Source organism: Lepisma saccharinum, chromosome 3 (genome assembly GCF_977018435.1).
Source record: "Lepisma saccharinum chromosome 3, izLepSacc3.1, whole genome shotgun sequence".
Taxonomy (NCBI): Eukaryota; Metazoa; Arthropoda; class Insecta; order Zygentoma; family Lepismatidae; genus Lepisma; species Lepisma saccharinum.
Window position 1 is genome coordinate 73,139,807 of NC_139231.1, and position 23,682 is coordinate 73,163,488.

Genomic DNA, 23,682 nt, shown 5'->3' on the forward strand with positions numbered 1-23,682 from the left:
AATGCTGGCAGATGCTCACAAAGAGCAGAGGACAGCTGCACGTGATTTTTTGGCCCGCTGGGGGGAGGATGGGGATGACCTCTTTCCGCACAGTGACGGGGGATGAAACGTGGATATCGTACGCCACTGGGGAGTCGAAGCAGCAGTCAATGCAAAGGTGGCACTCTGGTTCTCCTAAAGCGAAGAAATTTAAACAAACACCATCAGTTCACAAAATCATGGCAACCGTGTTTTGGGACCCAAAGGGTGCGATTTTTGTGGAATTCTTGGAACCAGGATGAACAATTACAGCAGAGGTGTATTGCAAAACACTGAATAATCTGTGACGTGTCATCCAAAATCGGCGGAGAGGAATGCTATGCTCTGGAATTTTTCTGATCCATGACAACGCCTGCCCACACACAGCTGCTCGTACTGTTGAAACAATTGAAAGATTTCGATGGGAGTCTTCAATCATCCCCCTTACAGCCCCGACCTTGCCTCCAGCGATTTCCTTCTTTTTCTTCATCTGAAAAAGTGGCTTGCATCGAAGCGTTTCAACGACAGTGACGTGCTCAAGACATCAGTTCTGGACTGGCTGCACTCTCAGGCGGCAGATTTTTACGCAGAGGGTATATGGTAGCTTGTGCCACGCTATAAGAAATGTCTGGAGGTTAATGGTGACTACGTAGAAAAATAGTCACGGTATGTACTTGTATACTTATATGATAAAAAATTTCTTCTCCTATAATTTTCTTGTTTTTTAAAAAAATATCGGCCCTTTCTTTTGACATCTTTGAAAAATTATTTGACTAATAGAAAATGATAAAAACTTAATATATCAGTACAAAAAAGCTCTTGTATCAAATTCAAATCACGTAAAATAAAAGTCCATTAAGCCTATTTTTCGCAAATTTTGGTTTAAGTTTAGGTCTTAAGTACGCCTAAAGAGGTCCGGCAATGCCCATTGTTATTATTTCTGGCGTTGTTTACATCATTTAGAGTTGATCTACATGCACAATACCATCACTAAGGAAAACAAATATTTTTTAAATTTTTCTCCAAAACTAACTTTTTTCAATTTTTTTCAAACTTTAGGTACGATGTGGCACCTGAAGACACACTGATCGAGCTGAAATTTTGCACACATATTATTGAGCCAATTTGGCCAAAAAATAGCACTAGCCGTAAGCCAATTTCGAAAAAAAGTGTTTCTTCGAACCATCCTAATGTATACATACCGCTTAATGCTGGATGGTCGATATTTTGACCAGCAGCACACACCAGCAATTAATGTGCCATTTATTGAAAACTCTACACTATATTTCAGTTGTCTTTTTTTTAACTTTAGTATACATATGAAGGTATGATATAATCGAAGTTTGAAAAAGTCCTTTGTTTCCCTTTGATACTGCCATATTATTATGGGATAGATTTTTAAGTGACTAGGTTCAAAAAAATAATGCACCTTTTTGAAAAATTTAAATTCTACAAGCAAGAATGAGTAAAAAGCAACATTTTAAGCAATGTCCGACAATTAAGGATTCAGGGAAGACATGGGGGCAAAGGCCCGATTGTCAAAATTTGCCCTGACCACGTGTTAGCACACAGCAGCAAATAACACACGATTTCTTGAAAACTATAAGGTAGGGGGCCCAAATTTTGTCCCCATGTGCAATTTCATCCCGCTCGGTATCTCAGCCCTGTAGCTAGAAGTGCAATAAGCGCCAGCACTCCAGGATTGAGGAAGGCAAACAGAGCCAGTTGTGAAAATTTTGGGCTCTTGACAATTGATGGTCCTGTGTGCTGAAGAAGTTTCGGTTTCGTGACAAGGTGAGTTCTTGCAATATCATTGTTAGCAGTCATTTATGCCCAGTATGAGTGTAGGTTTTATATGCATGTTATTGGCGTAGGTACGTTGTCAATATAGAAGGGTGTGCATGTTGTGTTCCGTCAAGGTCACTTGTTGAAAAGGTAGGAACCACCATGTTAGTTTGAGGGTTGTTCCTAATTTCATCCCCAGTCATGTTCCTAATTTCGTCCATGGGATCCGCTGCACAAATGTTTCATATGGTTCCATGAAACAGACTGCGGCGCCAAAAACTGTGTGCAATTTATTTGTGATACTTGCTTGGAAAGTTAAAGCCTCATCTTGTTTTCAGTTCACCACATTGGACTAATTATGTTCATTATGTTCACTTTTCTAATGACATTTTGTAAGTAACATTAATACCTTGGCAATTAATTACCTTCTTTTTTCAGACCTTGTTTAGGGGGACAAAATTAGGCATGCTTTATTTTTGTTTTGAGACATGTGAGTACTTTTGAAATTAATTTTTCTTTGCACTAACAATTGACTATACAGGCACTTTGCCTTGGTTTCTAGGTAAAATATAATTGATGAAGGTAATATAAAATTTTGGAGCTGTTACGTCATTTCATATGGTCTTCAGGTACGCAAAAGTGACTGGGGGGATGATATTTGGGCCCCCAACCTTACACTATATTTCAGTTCTGTCGTATTTGTTCATTAGTTTATGCCTGAAGATAATATATACTTGTATTACAAAACAATACATCAATTGTTACTATTATTAACATGTGCAGTTCGAAAAAGCCCTTTGTTCCCCTTTTGTTACTATGGGATAAATTGAAGACTGCATCAACCACTGCATCTCTTTGAACATTTTTAATTCTAAATGTAAGAATGAGTAAAAAGCAACATTTTAAGTAACATCCGACAATTAAGGGTACAGGAGGAAGCAGGGGCAAAGGCCCAAAGTTGAAAATTTTCCGTAATTGCAGATTTTTTCACAGATGTAGCACATGCATTACATATCATAGAGTGGTCTTTTGTCCTGCTTCCCTCCAAATTTGGCACAGAGCCAAAATTCCAGACATTGTTACGAAGCTGGCAACACTGCCGCTTTATATATTATTATTTTTAACTCTAGAAGTATCAGTCTAATTTCAACAAAACTTTGTAAGGTTACATACATTTTTTTTAAATTCACATTCAGTCTATTGAGGGGGTGGCACAACTTTCTTCTTCTTCTTCCTTTAACACTAATTATTGGGAGGTACAATGTACACCGTGTCCCAAAAGTCCGGTAACACTTTTATTAATTCATTATACAAAAACTACAAGTGATATAGCTTTCGTGTATATGTCGTATGAAAGAGTATCTCAAATGGTTTTTTTTAATGTATGAGTTCACAATGCCTCGATATGGGAACCATGTGTAACACAACATATGTCTACACGGTAATCAAATTCTTGCCATACACTTTGGAGCATATCTCTGGCAAGAATTTGATTACCGTGTAGACATATGTTGTGTTACACATGGTTCCCATATCGAGGCATTGTGAACTCATACATTAAAAAAAAAAAACATTTGAGATGCTCTTTCATACGACATATACACGAAAGCTATATCACTTGTAGTTTTTGTATAATGAATTAATAAAAGTGTTACCGGACTTTTGGGACACGGGGTATATATTTTACCTCTGCTAAAAGCCCTGTCATGAAGAAATACAATTTCATCAGTTTAGGTCAATTAGTTCTAGAGTTAAGATTTTCATTTTGTACTTCGTGTCAAGTTTGAAAAGCCCGCACTTGAAATGGCTCCGGCATCCTTCGAAAGACCAGCACGTGAGAGGTAAGGCACGTAAAGGTTAAATGAATGTTGGACACAAGCTCCAAAGTCAAGGGATATTGTGTGTGTAACACAATGGCAGGAAAAAAATCTTTGTCGTTTAGAATGAGACAATAGATCAAAAAACTATTTCTGAAGTTGTGCTGATATCTCTGCCATATGGATTCTTGGGACATTTCTCTTCAATTTAAATTACTCTAAATAGATAACATAGAATATTACTATGCCAATATATAGCAGCTTGTCATAAAACATTTGTAGGTTTACATGGATTGTTATACATTTTTTACCTGTTTTAAAAAGTCCCATTTTTCACCCTACATCGTGTCACAGAATAAATCCTAGTTTGGGATTTTACATAACACACAGGATATTTCAGACTGGAGAAACAGATGTGTCAGTAAATAAACTTTAAATTTCATTTTTAACAGTTGCGTGGCATTTTTTATTTCAAATTATTTCATGACCAAATATGGTTGTAAAATGCACTTTGTACCTTGTGAAAACTTCAAAAAATAGCATAATCTCAAGAATAAAATAAGCATGTCCTCATTTATATGGAATTCATCCAGTGTCCAATCTGGTACAGTTGCACAGTATCGGATATTACAGAGAGAGAGGATGGGGGGAGGGGCATGAGCATGCACACATCCTCTGATTGGGAGGGGGGGAGCAAAAGCCTTGATTAAAGTTCAGTGGGGGAAATGGAACACTATTAACTTCAAGTAAAGCCAAACCGAATCTAAACAAAATTCACGGGTGTTCCTAAATTAAACTTTCACTGCACACACACTTACAAATTGAATGCACACATATTTACAAATCTCGGATAGCGAATGAAACACTGTTGGTCCAACAGTAGAATGAACTTTTGCAGTCTTAGGAATATGTTGTCTTCATTCAGTTGGTACAAGAGTTTTAACGACCTCCAGCTGTCGCAGACACATCCAATTACATAAGAAATAATGCATCCCTTGTTGTTTGGAACTTTCATCAGCTTGAAAATGCTTAATCTTTTTTTAAAAGAGTATGATATTATTGATAATGGCAATAAGATAAATGAAATAAGGCACTAAATTTCAAAATGAAAATATTACGGGGCAACTGGCCTCTCTTTCCCCTCGTGCACATGCCTATGCGAGAGATGGAGGTCTGTGTAGCTAGGTTGACTAGTTTTTTTTTTTTTGGGGGAGGGGGGAAACGTAAGATTTTTTCTATCAAACTATTATAAATTAACAAACTATTTATACATACATTATATATATATATATATATATATATATATATATATATATATATGTCTTGGAAAGCAACAAGGGGTTCCGGGTTCGATACCCGGTGAATGTTCATAGTGGTTCGGATCCCACTTTACACTGCAGGATCAGTCCCGATTAGTCTTACTGTGCATAAAGTGGACTTAAAACACCAACTCAATCAATCAATCAATTGGAAAAGAACAGCATTTTCTTCTGTAGCCTCCAACAGTCTACGGATATAGACTAGCGAAATCCACAGCCATTCTTCGGGAAACTAAATGCAGAATGAACTCGTTAACTTAATGGCTGATACACCTAGAACAATGTTATTAGTCTTTAGATTTGTAAATTTGCTCGAAGAAAATTGAGAAGTAGAGAAAACCCTTTTAGATATAAAGTGCTGGAACCAGGTTTACAGTGCAAATAAGAAATGTGTGCGTAATGAGTTCAAGCTAGGCATCTCATGTGTACAGTTTGTACCAGAATCAAATCTGGTATTTCTTAGTTCAAGGCGACCGCGTTAAGCACTATTCTATAGGGCAGGCCCGAGTCGTCTATGACATATGATTGTTCACTTGGAGAATGATGACGATACGAAATTTTATGCACATGTCTAATTTCTTAAAATTAATCTTATTTGTGTGTGAAAAACTGAATATATGATGGCACTGGATAAAAACAAGTTCCACACACTCAAATGATTATGCTCTCAACTTTGGTTTGGCAGGTTCAACAAGGGGTCGTAGGTTTGATTCCTGATGGAGGCACATAGTGGTTCGGATACCACTTTAAATTGTACATCCAGTCCCGATTAACCTTACTGTGCACAAAGTGTACTTAAAACACAAGTTCAATCAATCAATCAATCAATCGAAAGGTTCAAGATTCGATCCCTGATGGTCAGGCCTGTAGCCAGAATTTGATTTCGGAAGGGGTTTATCCCTTATCGGCAGCTGCCATCTAAAGGCGAAGATGTTGGGGGAGGGGTAAATGCGCTGAAGATGAATTTCTCGGTATATTGCAACTTACCATATACAAGATGTTTAATTAAATTTACTTACCACTACACATGATCAAAATCAGATATTTGTAGGATTTCGGGAAAGGGCTGCAGCCCCCCGAGCCCCTTCTCTGGTTACGTGCCTGCTTGTATTAGTTCCAAAATTTCTGTGCTGTCTCAACATCGTGACAACAATTTGGGAAATACTTGAAAGCGATATGGAAGCAAATTCTGCTCTTGAAACTAGATGGGACTCGATGATGACCACGCGCAACCGAATGAAAGAACTCTTCGCAGGCCTTGTCCTTCAATATTAATTTTACTGACTAATTGTAAGTTTTTCTGGGCTTCCTCGGTGACGCAGCGGTAGCATTGCCGCCTTGTAATCAAGGGGTCCCAGGTTTGATACCCGGTGGAGGCACATAGTGGTTCGGATCCCACTTTAAACTGTAGGTCCATTCCCTATTAGCTTTACTGTGTATAAAGTGGACTTACAAACACAAACTCGATAATTGTAAGGTTTTAGAAGAACTAAACATGGATTTTTATGCATCATACAATTTTGCTTCCTTTAACCCTACTTTTAAAGATTTTATTACTAATATTTCCACTGAGTATAACACGCTACAAAAACAGAGGTCCAAGGTTCGGACCTTGGACGGGTATGGTTGTATCATGTGTGTCCCATCGTCATTCTTTCAGCTCGTCATTCATCCTCATCGTAGCATTTAACCCAAGAGGTGGAAAAGCGGCGTAATATAAAAATATATAAATCACTGATTTGGTTTATTTGACTTCTTACTTACTAATCGTGAAGATAAAGATGACAATGAGTGATGTGAAATTGATGAGAGCACAATCATAAAGAACACACATGCCCGGTCCGGGATTCGAACCAGGACCCCTGGCATCGTAGTGAACCTTGTCAACTACTGCACAACAAATAGAAACAGAAAATACTTGATAAGTAATTTCCTTCTCCATAACTCATGATTATATTATATAATTATTATTCGATGTATGACTAGAGATTAATTATATTTGGATGTCTAGTCAACCTTGCCACCTAAGCAGCAACAGCTTCCGCATCTGCAGGTGGAGGCTAAATGAAGATAAATCACAGAAAGTTAGAAAGATATACAAATTTTGGAACATAATACTTATAGAGCATGCAGACGGCTGTAAAAAAATTGCTACATACCTAGTTTCTTCCGTTACTGAAACATGGATTATTCTTCATTATACATGAGATCAACCACCCTGGGAATCAAACCCAGGATCTTGTGGGGTAGTAATACTCTCTTTTAGAACATCAATATGTTGGACATTTGGTCCATCAGTCGATCCTGATACATTGTTTCCAGAGGAAGACAATCTGGCAGCTTCACATTCGACATTTCACTCGCGATGTATGAAAACGAGATCACGAACACTTCGTGATTCTATCTTCTCGCGTTTACAGAAGTTAACCACCGCTTAGACCAGAAACCCTACTTCAAACTATCTGACAGCCCACCAAATCAACAGATGAACCGACCACTTCGATGTTTCTCCGAATTTTCAGAAAGTGGCCTTTCCCTCCTTTGCAGGGCAGGTCATTAGCAGGAGGGTTCAGTGCATGTGAGAAGAACCGCTATGTCATTCATTCCCGCGCCGAAAAATGGACAAGCAATAGAATTCTGTTCTTGGACTTTGAAACGCATGGGGATATCTTTTCTGAACCATAAAATAATTAACCCAGAAAGTCCTAGCCTGTTTGTGTTCAACAAGCAAGAAACAGGGAAATAAGAAAGAAATGCTTTGCTTGGGATTCGTGCTACTGAAAATTGAAGAAGTGTTTCAAACTGCAAGAAAAATTTACTGAAGAATTATTTTGCAATATTTGTCAATAAAGTAACATTACCAGCAAATACAGAACAGTTTCCCAGGGCCACGTGGATGTTTGCCGGGGCTATTGCCCCCCCCCCCCCAACTACATCCCTGGTGTTATGCACACTTTTGTCAAATACATTGAATGCTTCTGTGAAAGAAAGAAATCTCAAGAGCTGGGCTGGTTTGTACTGATGGTGAGCAGTAAATCATATTTGTAGAAGCTTTCCACATGGAAAGTCTGTGAAACAAATGATAGACATATACAATGACACATCAGTGTATTACCTAGGACCTCTGACTTTTCATAGGGTGTTATTTGGAGACAGTGTGGCTCAATGGTGGACATTCCAAGTGCCCAACTCAAAGGTTCTGGATACATCATATTTCGTGTTCTTGTTATTTGCCACTGCTCTTCTGACACTTTGGCTAAACACAATGAGTTTAATTGATGATTAGATGGACACTCAGAAAGAACACACAAGCCCAGGCTGACTTGTACTCAGAAAAAAATTTGTGACAAGATTGAAAGTCAACCACTTAATGCACTCATCCACTAACTCATCAGTTCTTGGCCTACATCCCATCCTAGGCATAACATTTATTTGTGACAGTCCTCCATTAATTTCATTCCATTGTCAACCATTGCAAGAAAAGGATTGCACTAAATGTTCTATTGAATACAACCTGAATAAGTATAATTCACTACCGCATAAATGTAAAAATAAAAATAGTCTTACCCTAAATTTTATTAGCTCCATGTATTCTTCTGGCTTCTCTTGATATTCTCATAAGTTCTTCATGCAAATTTTCTTTAGTCTCTTGCGCTTTCTCTAACAGCTGTACAAAATAGTTTTTTTTTACTATTTTCATCATAACTAGCACGATGTATAGTTTTGTTAGGTAATATGAATAACAGGAGGTCCTTGCCATTGTCCATATTTTGATATTTGACACGATTACATAAAGTATACATTCATTTGGTTCCACTCAACTCCACATTTGGTGAAACTGATACGGACATTTGTTTTATTGTAGCTCTTGAGCAATAAAGCATTTAAACCATTATGATACATAATTTAAGTAATAATGATATGACTATGACCATGTTAGGCTTTCTGTAATATTATTTCAAACCGCTTATGCTATTTCATACTATGCACGAAATCTCTGGTAAGACAGGTACAAATTAATTTATGCTATTTGGTGGAGAGCGGAGAGTACTCTAAGATAAAGGCTTGAAGGAGGAATTGTAGAAAATATGTCATTTAGTTACTTACTTACCGCCAATAAATATAAACGCATTCTCTGGATCCAGTAAATCTGTCCAGTGACCATTCTCTTTTCTGTAGTGTGTGATTTAATTAATATCCATCCTGCTCGCCTAATATTCTGCCCCCCCCCCCCCTGCAACTAGTAGAACTAGTAATAATAAGGATTTAGTGAGTGGAATTTTATGTCATAAAGAATTCATGAATTACTAACAAAATCCACATATTTATTTGATTATTTAACACAGCTTACCACCTAAGATGGACATGGATGATGATTAAATGAAATAATGAAAATGCAATGAAACATGCCATGGCTGGAATTTGAACCCAGAACCTTTTGTGACAAGCACAGGAGTCTTCATTCAACGAATTTAAGGGAAGAGGAGGAAGAAGAAGAAAAAAGCAAGCACAGAAATGTTATGTGGCATAAAATATCAGCCACTAAAAGCAGTGTGTTGCCATTATTATTACTATTTCTAGCAAATAAATACATCAACTTGGCATCATTACTGTCCAGATTCTTACCTTCATTCACATGCTTCTTGTAAATTCAGCTAATTTCCTCCAAAGCCTTTCAAAACTAAAATATAGGGATGTGCCGAAGCCGATTACAGATGTTATGAAAATCGGCCTTAATTGACACATCGGCATCGGTATCGGAATCGGCAAAAATCCGATATTTAAACCGGTACAGATTATACTACAGTTTTTATCTTCTAATAAGTTTTATATTCTAGTTTTGTAAGATTTATTGAAAATTTGGTTATGATTCGTCATTATTGTAGAGTTTTTGTAATAAAATTATTGCAAACTCATTCAGAGGATCAACCTAACTATAAATCGGAAATAAAACAGTACATTGCTGAACCAGGATTTGCTGTTGTATTGGAAATTCAAAAATGAATATTCAAACCTGAAGCAAGTCCTGAGAAAATACTTGGGCATACCTGCTGCATCAGTATTCAGTGATGAGTGTTCAGTGTTGCTGAACAGATTTGCGATAAGAGAAGAAGTAGGTTACTTCCTGAAGTGCTTCCAAATCTCGTGTTTCTGAAGTTGAATCTGGCAGAACAGGAACAGGAATTTTGCATTTCAAATAACTGCTTGTGTACTAATGTTTAATCTCTTGAGAATTCATGTTCTTCTTAAAGGTTCACATAACATTTTGTAGATGCAAAGGTACATTCGCATCTCTTGAGAATATATATGTATATACATATGACACGCAATAGAAATGTACATAGCAAATTTATTTTTGTCATGCTGAAAATAACATCCCATTTCTGTTTAATAATCTTATGTATAGGAATCGGTTAAATATCGGCATCGGTATCAGTTCCAAAAATTATCGGTGAGTACATCGGCATCGGTAAATTTTCAGCTTCGTCACATCCCTACTAAAATATATTCTAATAGTTCCTTATACTACAATATGTGTACTACGATATGAACTTACATTCTCGTCGATACCGCCGGCAGGCTGTTTCTCTCTCTTTGGCATCAAAATACCACAAAGTTATCGCATACCTAGAAAAGGAAGAAAGATTCACAGTGTCAGATACTGTGTACAACTTTCCCTTAGTCACGGTGATTGAAGCTAATAAGTTTGGTATGAACTGCTGCATAAAGAAAAAATAGTAGCATAACTAAAAAGGTGGTTGTATGATCTCCCATGTAGACAAATGGTTAATGTTGTCACCTCTGATTTTGAGCAGTCCCAGGATTGACTCTGAATGTGAGCATCGAAATTTCGGTGTTCACCCAGCACAAGAGGACAACTGGGAGCTTGGACTGTCTTGAAAGCCAGAAAAAAAAAGATGTGATAGGACCCTTTGCACTCACTCACGCAAAAACTGCTTGGTAGGCCTTGTTCCTAAAAGCGCTATTGTGCCATGGGGTTTAGTTTAGATCTGATTGAATAATATTGTCAGGGTTTCTGTAGTTTATAATTTTCAAACATAAACAACAAAATGAAACTGGCCATAGTATATGATGTGACAACTCAAAATATTTATTTGACAATGCTGTATTCAACACATTCATGTTTCAGAGAAAATGATATCCAACTTAAAAATGGTATAGCAGTGTGTGTACTTTGGTTTTTTGAAAGTTACAGTACTTAACACAATGCAACAACATTCAAAATTCAGTATCAAAATGACTCTTTTTCAGATAATGCTATTACTCGCGATGTTCAGAACCAAGACTTAGCAGAAATCTTGAGCACTATGAAGAAAGATGTTGATCAAATCTAGGAAGTATTTTCATTATGAACAACAAAAAGTGCAAAAATTGAAGCTGTGTTGATCATCTTGGTAACAAAACCCTGTGAGGCATCCTTTCATATCTTATGGGTAGATTATTATGTACTTTCCAATTTGAAAATTATAAGTCACAGAAACCAACAATTCCAAATCATCTTGTATATTTTTGGGAACCTGTGGTTATAAACGTAGGTGTATTCTATGTGAGTCACATTTGTAAGTCCATTATTAAGCTACAAATCGCTGTAATGTAAAATGTAATCGATAAATATGAAAAGCAAAAATGCCCCTGTATCAACTCGACCAATCACAATTTACAATTTGGTACCTTTTTGAATGGAAATCTATTCTTTTCCATTGACGTATTTTTGCAAATATCTTGGCTGCGAGTTCTTTTAGAACTAGTTAGAACTAGTTAAAAAATTATTCATAACAGTAAAATCTCCTCACTTAGAGTTACTCTCATGAACAGATGAGAGTTTAGGTGCATTCTCTTCAATTCTCCATCTCAAGATAGAAGCTTTATACACGGTGCAGCAATTTAAAATCAGGACAGATTTTTTTTCTCTGTAGGTGGTGTTGCTGTGCAAGCGTCCTCTGCTGCAAACAAGTGAAGGGTATTTCACGAACAATAGATGCAAAACTTGTTGACCTTGACCGACATTGCCATGTGTGGTGATGAGTGTGGGTACATGTTGTGAAAGTGCATCGTGATTTCAACATGGAACAAAGAGCAAACATCAAGTTTTGTTCACTGCAGAGAGCTGATTTCTATCGCCAATAGGGACCCTAACTTCCTGTTGAATATCATAACAGAGGATAAGACTTGGGTTCTCCAATATGACCCATCAACAAAACGTCAAAGTGCTGAGTGGAAGTTTACGAACTCTTCAGAAGCCAAAACAATTACACCACTCAAAAGTAAAAAATCAAGACTTTGCTCATTGTTTTTTGACAATAAGGGAATTGTGCACAAGGAATTTCTGCCTACGGGACAGACTTGTTACTGCTGCATTTTACTTTGATGTACTGAGGTACTGCCCTGGAAGGCAGGCACAAGGATGAGAGGATGCAGGAGGGTCCTACTTTAAATAAACTTTCTATGAACACTTGTATATTTTTTACAGCACCAGTCCTGATTTCAAGTTGCCGCACTGTGTATATAAATATTATTTTGATCTTGAATGATAAAAATTCACCTGTTAAATAAAATTCAGTAATATTTCTAACTCTACAGGCTTATTGTAATGGTGAGGAAGAATGATGATTAAATTAAGTCAAAGAAACAGCATGCCTGACCAGAACTTTAGCTCAAAGCCTGATCATACATTCAGTGCTGAATGAATGGAAACTGAAGCAGTACAAAGTAATATTACGCACTGACTTGATATCCAGAGTAACTGGGAATGAAATACTATTCTAATACTTATACTACTTCATAAGCCTCTTCTACAACTAAGGATGTAGTAACAAATTGATCAGACATCTGTTACTTGCAGAATGTTGCATTTTCCTTATCAATGAAGAGCAATTGTAGAATTTTTTCGGCTGGCCCGGGTGATCTTTGTCTTTCAAGTTGAAATCACCGCTTTTGAATCGTCGAAACCAACGCACACACGCATCTTGCGTTATTACATTGTCAAAGTAGGTTTCCACAAGGATAAGATGGCTTTCACTCGCATTTTTCTTTTGATTGAACAAGAAAAGCAGAATATGCTCCTTATTTGGTTTGAAGGTCAACATGTTTCCCACACAACCCAATATCACGATCACTCGCACTCGGTTGCACATCCATGGTGTTTTGACAGGTACTGTCCTGGCAACACACTGACATAACAGTTGAGACTGTGCACCAACCCTTGCTTCCAGTGCCATCCAACGACGAAATTAAGAATTATTAACCGGCACACCTGGTATAAGTTTATAAATATTATATAAATGTCTTCATCCAAATTTATACATTTCCCAATATGGTCACCTTTATCATCATTAACTTTATATACTGATATTTCTAAAAGTATAAATAGTGGTAAGTTTAAGCAATTTTTATAATAAACAACACCAATAGTTTGATTTGCCTTTAAACATTGTAAAGAATGGCGTAGGTTTTATTTCAATCAGTTTAGTGAAACCGAAGTTATTAAATTTTTAATTTAAATTTCTTATATTTATTATTAGTTTCATGTTTTTGGCAGATGCCATTCTTTCTTCTCGTTATTTCGAAAGCCATTGTTTATTTGTTTAAATTTTAGTGGAGGGAGAAGATTACATGTTGCCATTGGCATTGTTGCCATCACTTATCAAAATTCACTGTACGAGATGAATGTACTTTTCAATATGTTACTGTTCAAATATATACATCATTTATATCACCTTTCTGGTATTTAAAAATATATAGTAACTGGTACCACTGAGTGAGTGAAAAGAAGTAACAGTTTCCTGACAGCAGTTGAGAGTTTTTCGGTAATACGTTCGGGAGAAAGATGTGCTTTGTGTATCAGAAAATAAGGCTTACACATCTCTCGGTGTAACTGGTCTAAACTGTGTTTTATATTTATTTTGCCTTAAGCTATATACACTCGTGCGTTATTCTAATGAATTATAATCAAGATATATCCCAGTTTTTCATTTAAAACTTGTAATACGAGTTGGACTAACAGGATTGAAGATGAACAAACACGTGGATCTCAGCAGACTTCACAGATGGAGAAAAAGGGAAGGAATCAAGTATCTCAACCCGAACCTTGAGATATTACCTTCATGTTCACCACGTCGTTGGTGACAAGTACAGCGCACGAGGACCGTAGCATATTACACTTAAGAGCAATTATCATATAGAAGTTTCAACCAGAAATAAATGTAAAAATTTCCCTTATCATATTAACCAACATTAACATCGGCCAATCAAGTTCCGGTGCATATTCAACACCTGGCACAATTTTTCAGTGAATAAATGGGCAAAAATTAATATAGAAGGAAATTAGTTACCTCGTCCTGTATGCTGGTTGAACTTCATGTGGATTTCTTCTATCTGACCAGAAAAATAGGATTCTATCAAAAAGGGGTTCTATATCTGCCACTTGGTCCCGCCACCCTTCAGGAAATATCCTTAGCAAGCCTCCATTTTCCTGTAATCAACAAAAAAACATCATATATTGACTACACTAAAATTTTGTCATCAAATAAACTTATGTACAGCATCTTCTTGACATCCAACAGATTCTCTTCCACGGAAGCCCATCTCCTTTTTTTCTTTTGGCACATTCAATCTATTCTCAAAGCTGAAGCAGATTTCTATGCCATAGAATATGTTGTCCCTCTGCAATTATTTTGGCACCCATGGTAATGATAAAAGTAATTTCAATATAAAAACAAGTGGTCATGGAATTTGAAAACACCGAGAACAAACCAGTAACAGAGCAAAGAATCCCAGGATAGAAATGAATTCTGTGGCTGTAACCTGCATGTTCATGATAGACCTATTTAACTGTAGAATTTGTTAGTTACTACTTTCATAGGAATACCATCAAGTAATTAAATTAACATCAATTCACCATCATAGTTACTTAAGGTTTGTTTTCGAGTGGCATGCCATATAATATACATGCCACTCTTGGTGCAAAAGATTCCTTGCACTATCAAACTAATATGAAACATTCAAACAGTGCCTGGAGAAGTTATATACATTCATTACGAGGGTAAGTCAGTAAGTAGATCATAAAAGTTTATTTAAAAAAAAAAAATAGTGAGATACAGACCTGAAAACAGTTTACATTTTTCAAAAATTATCTCCACCAACATTGATATACTTATCGAATTACTTTATAAGTCCCCAAAAACCACTGCATAAAAGGCTTCGGGCTGCTGTCCCAGACACAGTCACACCTACATCTTCGTCATCCGCGAAACATTTGACCGTCCTTGCGAGAATATATCGACCAAGTTGTGCACCGCTTTACACGACACAAACACTTCTCACTGTAAACAGGAAACATTTCCTTATGAATATTCTTTGCAGGAAGACCTTTGGTCCAGAAAACCACACAACAGCATGTTGCTGTTCTAACGTACAGTCATTGAACACTGTCGATATTTTTAATCTGAGCTGCCCATGTGTGTGTCTGCTATCTAGAGACTGCCAACTGAATATCATCAAGCTGGATTATGCTGCCACCTAATGACACATTTATAAACTACTCACTACTATTTTCAGCTATCCGACATCAGTTTGTGACCTATTTACTGACTTACCCTCATATATGCAGTATGTTTAGGTAGACAACGTGGCCTTTATATGGTACTATGGTGTTGCTTTTTGATTGATTGATTTAGTTTTTTAAGTCCACTTGATGCACAGTAAGGCTAATCGGGACTGGACCTACAGTTTAAAGTGGGATCCGAACCACTATGTGCCTCCACCGGGTATCGAACTCGTACTATGGTGTTGCATTAGAGAAGATACCATCTGATTGATTACTTGAAATTAGATGGTAGTTTTGCTATTTCAGATATTTTACATCTACATATGATTCTTCTATCAATAATAAACAGACAGACATACATCTATCTAGTCTTAAAATATGAATTACCATATTTACACTACAAAAATTAACTAATAATCATAAACACATGCGTGCAAAATTTTGCTTCTAATTCATGATGCTGATGAAACACTTTCACTGATATCGAGTGTTTGAAGAGCTTCATAATCCCGAGGACTGTCTTACTGCACAGATTACATTAAACAATTTATTATTTATTCTAACTTTCAAAATCAGGGTGGCTACAAACAAGCAGAAATGAAATTCCCTGACTTTTCCAGGTTTTCCAGGACAAAATTTACATTTTTCCCTGACAATTACAAAGTTAACTAAATCGATCTTTTTGCAAATAGAAATAATAAACTCACACAGATCCACGTATGGTTTTGTTAAGTACCAATATTATCTTCTATGAAATTGACTTAATTTCTCTATTCTCTATGATTTGAATTCAAACTGCAAAATAGTGAATTTGGAAAATTATTACAATTCACAAGCTAGGGAACGATTATGGAATTTTTCATATGCAGTAAGTTTAAAATAAAATACTTGATTATTTTTAAAGTTACGACTAAATGAGATAAGAGTGAAGAGTGATTGATTAAGAAATACAATTTGTAATTTATCAGTCTCCTTAGCTATACATTCTCCGTATTATATGTTGATATTTCCACTGAGGTTTGGAACCCTCTGCTAGCAAGAACCATGAGTGCGGACTCATTTTTCAATGCATAAAGCTACTTCTCTCTTCTCTGTAAAGCAAACAACTTAACTCTTGCATATAAGTGAAACAATTGAATAAAACAAAATAAAGTGTCATATTTCCTTACATTATCAATGGAATTTCTGCTTCAGTACAATATATCCAAGTGAAGTACTGTGAAACTGACAATATGCAGTTATACCATTAATACTGACGAAAAGGGTATGTAGGTATTAGAAATTGAACGCAAGGAATTTATAGAATTGCATTGTATAGGTACCTGATTTAGCTAACCACACATTAAAACAGGAACACACTAATAATACAAGCTTCTGAAAGTTCATATACGAGGGGCATCCTGAAAAAATCTCCTCCAAAGGTGCCTATACGCAGCACTAGTGGTCGGAGAGCTACACACACACATGCAGGCAGGAAGAAGTGGCATGTAGCTGTAATCTGGTACAGTTGCAATGCAGCCGTTTTAGGACAGTTCTAGGTTAAAGATTGCAGCTCTCATACAGTCTCCCACCGACTGCGATGTAGCCTACATTGCACGCTCAGAATTTGGCACAGAGCCACCAGCAATCGTGTGAGGTGTGCAGACCGGACGTCGTGAGTGATAGTAAGGTCAGACGATGCTGCAGACAATTCACAACCCCATACAGCTGAGTACACACGGGTACTTTGCATCACTTCGGGCGAGAGATCTTAGACAACTCCCTGTACAGCCCTGGCCTTGAATGTACTTTCATCTCTTTGTTTAACTGAAGAGGTTTCTGGCAGGGCAAGGATTTGACAGCTACGCTGCGGTAGAGATAGTTCCAGTCTTTGCTGTCAGACACATATAACATGGGCATACAAAATTTAGTGCCATGCTACAACAAATGCCAGAACAACGGTGGTGATTATGCCGAAAATTAGGTTAGGACTCACTGTTACTAATGCAATAAATTACAACTGATATTCTTGTTTTATTTATGCCTAATCGGTAGTGACCTTGATATCTTGTTATTTTTTTAAAAATTGGTGTATTTTCTTATTTTTTATTTTTTACTACACGGTGTTATTTTACCCAAAATTCACATTTTCATTTTAGCGCATTTAGTTATTTCGGAAAAGTTATTTTCCATACCCCTTTTTTAATTTTAAGGTAAGGATTTTAGATAATGGAATTTTCCCCGTACATACTGAAGGGTGCATAATGACCATAAGTGGCGACGCACCCAAAAAATTAAAATCAATCAATCTCACGTGACAGATACAGATATATTTTGGCACCAAAAATTGGCATTATCTTTTTTTCACTTGCTAAGTTGAAAAAATCGTGGGAAATACATGATTTAATGTGGCTGTTGGAATTATTCCATGTACGTATAACTCTATAGTTTACTCTTGAGTAAAATGTTGGAAACCTTGCATGTTCTATGTACACACACATGGCCTACAAAAGACAAGAATGTTGGATTTCATGGAATTTTTCGTTGTTTTAGGACATTTCTTTTAAAAAAATCGCTAAAAATGCCAAAAATTCGCATTTTATGCCAAATTCACATTATTTCGAACGGGCGAAAAATGTGTCCAGACATCATCACTGCACATTCCTAAACATAACTTCGCAGCAATTACCATTTTTCACAGTTTTCGCGTTTGCGAAAAATCAATGTCCCTACTAATTGGAAATTACTTTCTGGCCACCCCCCGTATAAATCAGTAGATGGAAAGTGAAAATTTAGCAGGGCTGGCAGAGAAACGTCAATTCTTGAAGAAAGTGATTTGCTTTTATGATTGAATGATTCGAGTAAATATGATATTCAAATATTTACGTATCTATTATTAGTATTTTATTTCATAATATTGGACATTAACCTTACTCAGTGAGAGATTAATGACCTTCTCTCATGAGTTTAAACAGACAGGAATTTACAGTGTTGCAGTAAATTTGAAGTTGGGAGCATGCACTTGCCAATTTTTATAACGTTCACTAATGCAGATTTATGTTTCACTTTTTCGTGATAGTATTCAATATATATTCCATTTGGTTGGATTCTTCTTCATATCTAAGAATAGTGCAATGTCATTGTAAACGTATGTTAGCTTGTGCAAAACCAGTAATACGTCAGGATGATGAAAGAAAACCTTTGTACGCACTGCTACATTAAATAAGGTGAAGTGAGCCAGAAGAGTAATAAAATTCCAGCAGCATATTTGCAGTCTAAAGCTCTTCTTGTTTATGCATGCGATTTTTGTTGGATGTTGCAGTCCATGCAATTTCTGTCGCATGTTGTAGTGAGATACTTTGTCGGGTGGCGATATTCGACAAAAATCGTATGTATCAATGGAACCTATTTGTTTCCATGTTCCGTCAGTTTGCCCAACAAAATGCCTTACTACGACGTCCGACAAGTATCAGACGGCGCCACCCGCTCTTATCCCCTCCATCTGTTGACAAGTCCCCTTACTACTCCAAAAAAAGACAAGAAAAAAAAATGATAATTCAATGCATTTTCCACGTAATATTTAGAGGCTTAACATTTACTCCCCCGATGATACCATATGGTATCATCAGTGTAAGGTCGTACTAGCCCGATGATACCATACGGTATCATGGTGCTGATTACGAAATGAATGTGCTTTTTGGACCTTCATACACTTATGTTTGGGTGGAAACTCTGACACAGGTCTGGAGCAAGCCTGGGAAATTCATATTGATGACCAAAATCCCCCTTCTCTGCAACATATGCATGCCACATTTCCGAACAGAGTTTCACATTTTGGCTCATTATTCAACTTGTATGGCACCCAGGAACATGAAACATGTTTCAATCTCTTTGGAAACGTCAATTCTTTGAAGAGAATACTAAGGTTTGCGCCTTCTCCCCAAAATAGCGGCAGAAGAGGGGGCAAACTCGAGATTTTTTTTTTCATGGAAATTCGGTGGTCGCGCCCCCAAACCCCCTTCCTCGGTTCGGCATTCTGAATTATACACGGTTGCATGCTATGATGATTTAGCTGCAAAACAAAACTTATCCGAAGTAGATTGCTCCTATAGTGCCCGAGTTATAACAATTTTCCTCCAAAAATGCAAATTACCTATTTTTTGTAAAAAATAAAAAAAAATCACATTTTGGATTATTATTCAACTTGTATGGCACCCAAGAACATGAAACATGTTACGTTCTCTTCAGAAATGTCCATTCTTTGAAAAGAACACTAAAGTTCGCGCCTTCTTCCCAAATAGCAGGGAAGAGGGGGCAAACTCCAGATTCTTATGGTTTCTTCATTGAAATTCGGGGGTTGCGCCCCCAAACCCCCTTTCCTCGGTTCAGCGTTCTAAATTGTACACGGTTGCATGCTCTGATGTTTTAGCTGCAAATGAAAACTTATCCGAAGTAGATTGCTCGCATAGTGCCCGAGTTATAACAATTTTCTGAGCAATATGCAAATTACCTATTTTTAGTAAAAAAACAGTGTTTCACATTTTGGCTCATGGCACCCAAGAACATGAAACATGTTTCATTCTCTTTGGAAACGTCCATTCTTTGAAGAGAATACTAAGGTTTGCGCCTTATCCCCAAAATAGCGGGAGAAGAGGGGGCAAACTTCAGATTTTTATGTTTTATTCATTGAAATTCGGGGGTTGGGCTCCTCCAAACCCCCTTCCTCGGTCAGGCGTTCTGAATTGTACACGGTTGTATGCTGTGATGTTCTATCTGAAAAACAAAACTTATCTGAAGTAGATTGCTCCCATGGTGCCTGAGTTATAACAATTTTCCTCCAAAAATGCAAGTTACATATTTTTCGTAAAAATAAAAAATCACATTTTGACTTATTATTCTACTTGTATGGCACCCAAAAACATGAAACATGTTTCATTCTCTTGAGAAATGTCCATTCTTTGAAAAGAATACTAAAGTTCGTGCCTTCTTCCCAAAATAGTGGGAGAAGAGGGGGCAAACTTCAGATTTTTGTTTTTTTCTATTGAAATTCGGGGGTCGCCCCCCCAAACCCCTTCCTCGGTCCGGCGTTCTGAATTGTACACGGTTGCATGCTGTGATGTTTTATCTGAAAAACAAAACTTATCTGAAGTAGATTGCTCCCATAGTGCCAGAGTTATTACAATTTTCCTCCAAAAATGCAAGTTACATATTTTTCATAAAAATAAAAAATCACATTTTGACTTATTATTCTACTTGTATGGCACCCAAGAACATGAAACATGTTTCATTCTCTTGAGAAATGTCCATTCTTTGAAAAGAATACTAAAATTCGCGCCTTCTTCCCAAAATAGTGGGAGAAGACGGGGCAAACTTCAGATTTTTGTTTTTTCTATTAAAATTCAGGAGTCGCGCCTCCAAAACCCCCTTCCTCGTTCTGAATTGTACACGGTTGCATGCTGTGATGTTTTAGCTGCAAAACAAAACTTATCCGAAGTAGATTGCTCCCATAGTGCCCGAGTTTTAACAATTTTCTGTTCCCGTGCAGAGTTCCATAACGATATCTTTAAATTAAATAAAAAAAAAGTCAATGAAGACGAAATTCCCTGACATTTCCCTGACTATTTTTGACACCTCAAATTCCCTGACTTTTCCCGGTTTTCCAGGTTTTCCAGGTCTGTCGCCACCCTGAAAATATTTATATATTTATTCCTGTAGGTACACGTGGTTAACCAAGATCTAGTGAAGGAGATCCCGTTGGTAAACCATGCTAAACTACACTTCATGGTGCAACAGTCCTCTCAGAGCCAGCACCAGTGAGTATTATCACTTTCGAGACCTGATCACACTGCTACTTCTTTTCAAGTAGTTTTTCAATTGTCCCTACAATGCTGGGTCAAAGTCAAAATTTTGGGGGTTTGCACCAAAGTTGAGAGTGCTAACCATTTGCAGGGTAGCTACGATTATGAAATTCCCTGACATTTCCAGGTTTTCCAGTCCAAAAATGAAATTTTTCGAGACATGATTCTTGCTTTTGAACCTTGTGTTTTTCAATTAAATATATAATTCGTTAATTATTATGAATATTCACATTAACAATTTTTGTATAGCAATTTCATCCTACATAAACAAAAACACGTGAAAATTCGAAGAATAAAATGTAAAATTACAATCGGCATCAAATGTATTGGGTGCTACAATCACATCTAGCCTTCAAGTTAAGGTAACAGAGGTACATTATTCCAACATAACACATCTCCACAATATAAAAACAACAGAAAAAGTTCATAAACAACATAATCTTCATAAACCATACACAATTTTTGATCTTCTAGCAGATTTATAGTGTTCTAGAAAATTCTGCTTTTTGGCTTACATTTATAAGTACACAGCATCCGGAGAAATTTTTGTTGCATATACGTATTCTATAGAAAATGCCAACAAGACTAAGATCTATAAAATAATAGACGATAACCTCATCTTCACCAACCTTTCCAATAATTATGATCATATTGTCAATGTACTTTAGTTATCAATCAGATAAATGGACTGCAAGTTTTACTTTCATATTCTTTCTAATATCTAGTATTATAAAAGTGAAAATTTATTACAGAAATTCGAAGGAACCATAATTTTACACAAAACTGAGAACCATTAAGAACGAAAGAAACAAGTTTCTGAACTGAATATTTTTTGGAAGTGGAATCACAAGAACTGAATCCTGAAGTGGAAGTGAACCACTTGTTCAATTTGCAGCTTTTTCTCTCGCAGACTCCAAAATGCACGTAAATTCCAGACAAACTACAAAATTCCCTGACATTTCTCTGTTTTCCAGACACGTAACAACCCTGTATCCGGCTACGAGGGAGCCCTTGTACTACTACACACAAAGCTTCTAAACCTTTGCAGGAAATACATTTTCATATTGTGTCCCTTACTGTACTTAAAATTTCACTAACAAAGGGGTAGCTATGCATTTGTATTTTTCTTTGTGTAATTTTCTGCTTCTTAGGATTAATCACAAATGAGGATGAAAGATGATTAGATGAAACTGAGGGGACACACTCATTGAAGAAACACCCATGGCCATACCTGGAATCAAACCTGGCAACACCTGTGGCAAGATTATTAGCCCAACAATCAAAATGTTCGGCCTTCAAGGCAACTATATACAGAACCGGTTTTGGCAGGCAGGCCAATCAGAGGCATACCACATTTAGCAGTTCATTCCAGCACTGTGCAAGACTATACACAGTGATCAGAACACTACATTTTAAAAGTAGCTTCGCTACAGCTACCACTACTTATCCAAAAATGTAGCTTCGCTACAGTTACATTTACCAAAAAGTAAGTAGCTCACTATACTACCCGTGCTCGCTACTTACTACTTTGCTACTCGTGCACTACTTTGCGTAATAAAAAAAACAAAAACATATGGATACTCAAATTAAGCCCTTAACAGTTGTACTTTCTAAATTTCAGGAAAGCTGCCAAATAAATGTTTTCGACCATACACAAATATATTTTGGAATAGTATATATGTTTGCGTATCAACACATTTTTGTTGAGAATAATGTATTTTATTTTTAACAGACAAATATGAAGGCAGTATTTTGAACGAAAAATTATCAATGGCAATTTGTTTCTCACTGACTCTTCCTAGGATGATGATTTTCTTGAGGATGATGGATATCCAGGATTTCTGAATACACTGTTCAACAATGAAATTTTTACAGAAAGGAAAATGCCCAATCTTTATAGATTTTGGTACGCTGAATTCGAAAATGACAATAGTTTTTGTTTTTTAGCTCCCGTTTTTGAGATAAAGTAAAAAAACAATCGTAGAGATTTTGGTACGCTTTCGTAGAAGACCAGTCAGATACATGCCATCCTTCTACATCTAACGATCCCACCTTTACACCAACATCATCTAGTGAAATGCACAAAATCACGCAAAGTGAACTCAATGATCTTGTTAGAGACTTGGACCTTCCAAAACATAAAGCTGAAGTATTAGCTTCTCGTTTAATGGAGTGAATCTTCTGGAAGATAAAGCTCGAGTATGTACTTTTCGCCAATGTCAAAAGCCACTCGAAAGGTTTTTCAACACAACAAAGGAAATGACATACTGTACGGATGTTGAAGGTTTGATGCAAGAACTCAATATCTTATACAAACAGGACGATTGGAGACTTTTCAT

The 23,682-nt window shown here is 36.7% G+C and overlaps 1 protein-coding gene across 3 annotated transcripts in view; it reads right to left on the reverse strand.

Moving 5' to 3' along the window:
• The window catches only part of LOC145985134 (prolyl hydroxylase EGLN3-like), an 80,755-nt gene that overhangs the window by 20,934 nt on the left and 36,139 nt on the right, over nucleotides 1-23,682 (reverse strand). For all 3 annotated transcript variants that reach the window (XM_083118781.1, XM_083118780.1, XM_083118779.1), the window contains exons 3-4: nucleotides 14,293-14,432; nucleotides 10,497-10,567 (exon numbers count right to left, since the gene is read on the reverse strand). In XM_083118781.1, the coding sequence (XP_082974907.1) occupies nucleotides 10,497-10,567; nucleotides 14,293-14,432 (211 nt within the window). The remainder of the gene's footprint in view (nucleotides 1-10,496; nucleotides 10,568-14,292; nucleotides 14,433-23,682) is intronic.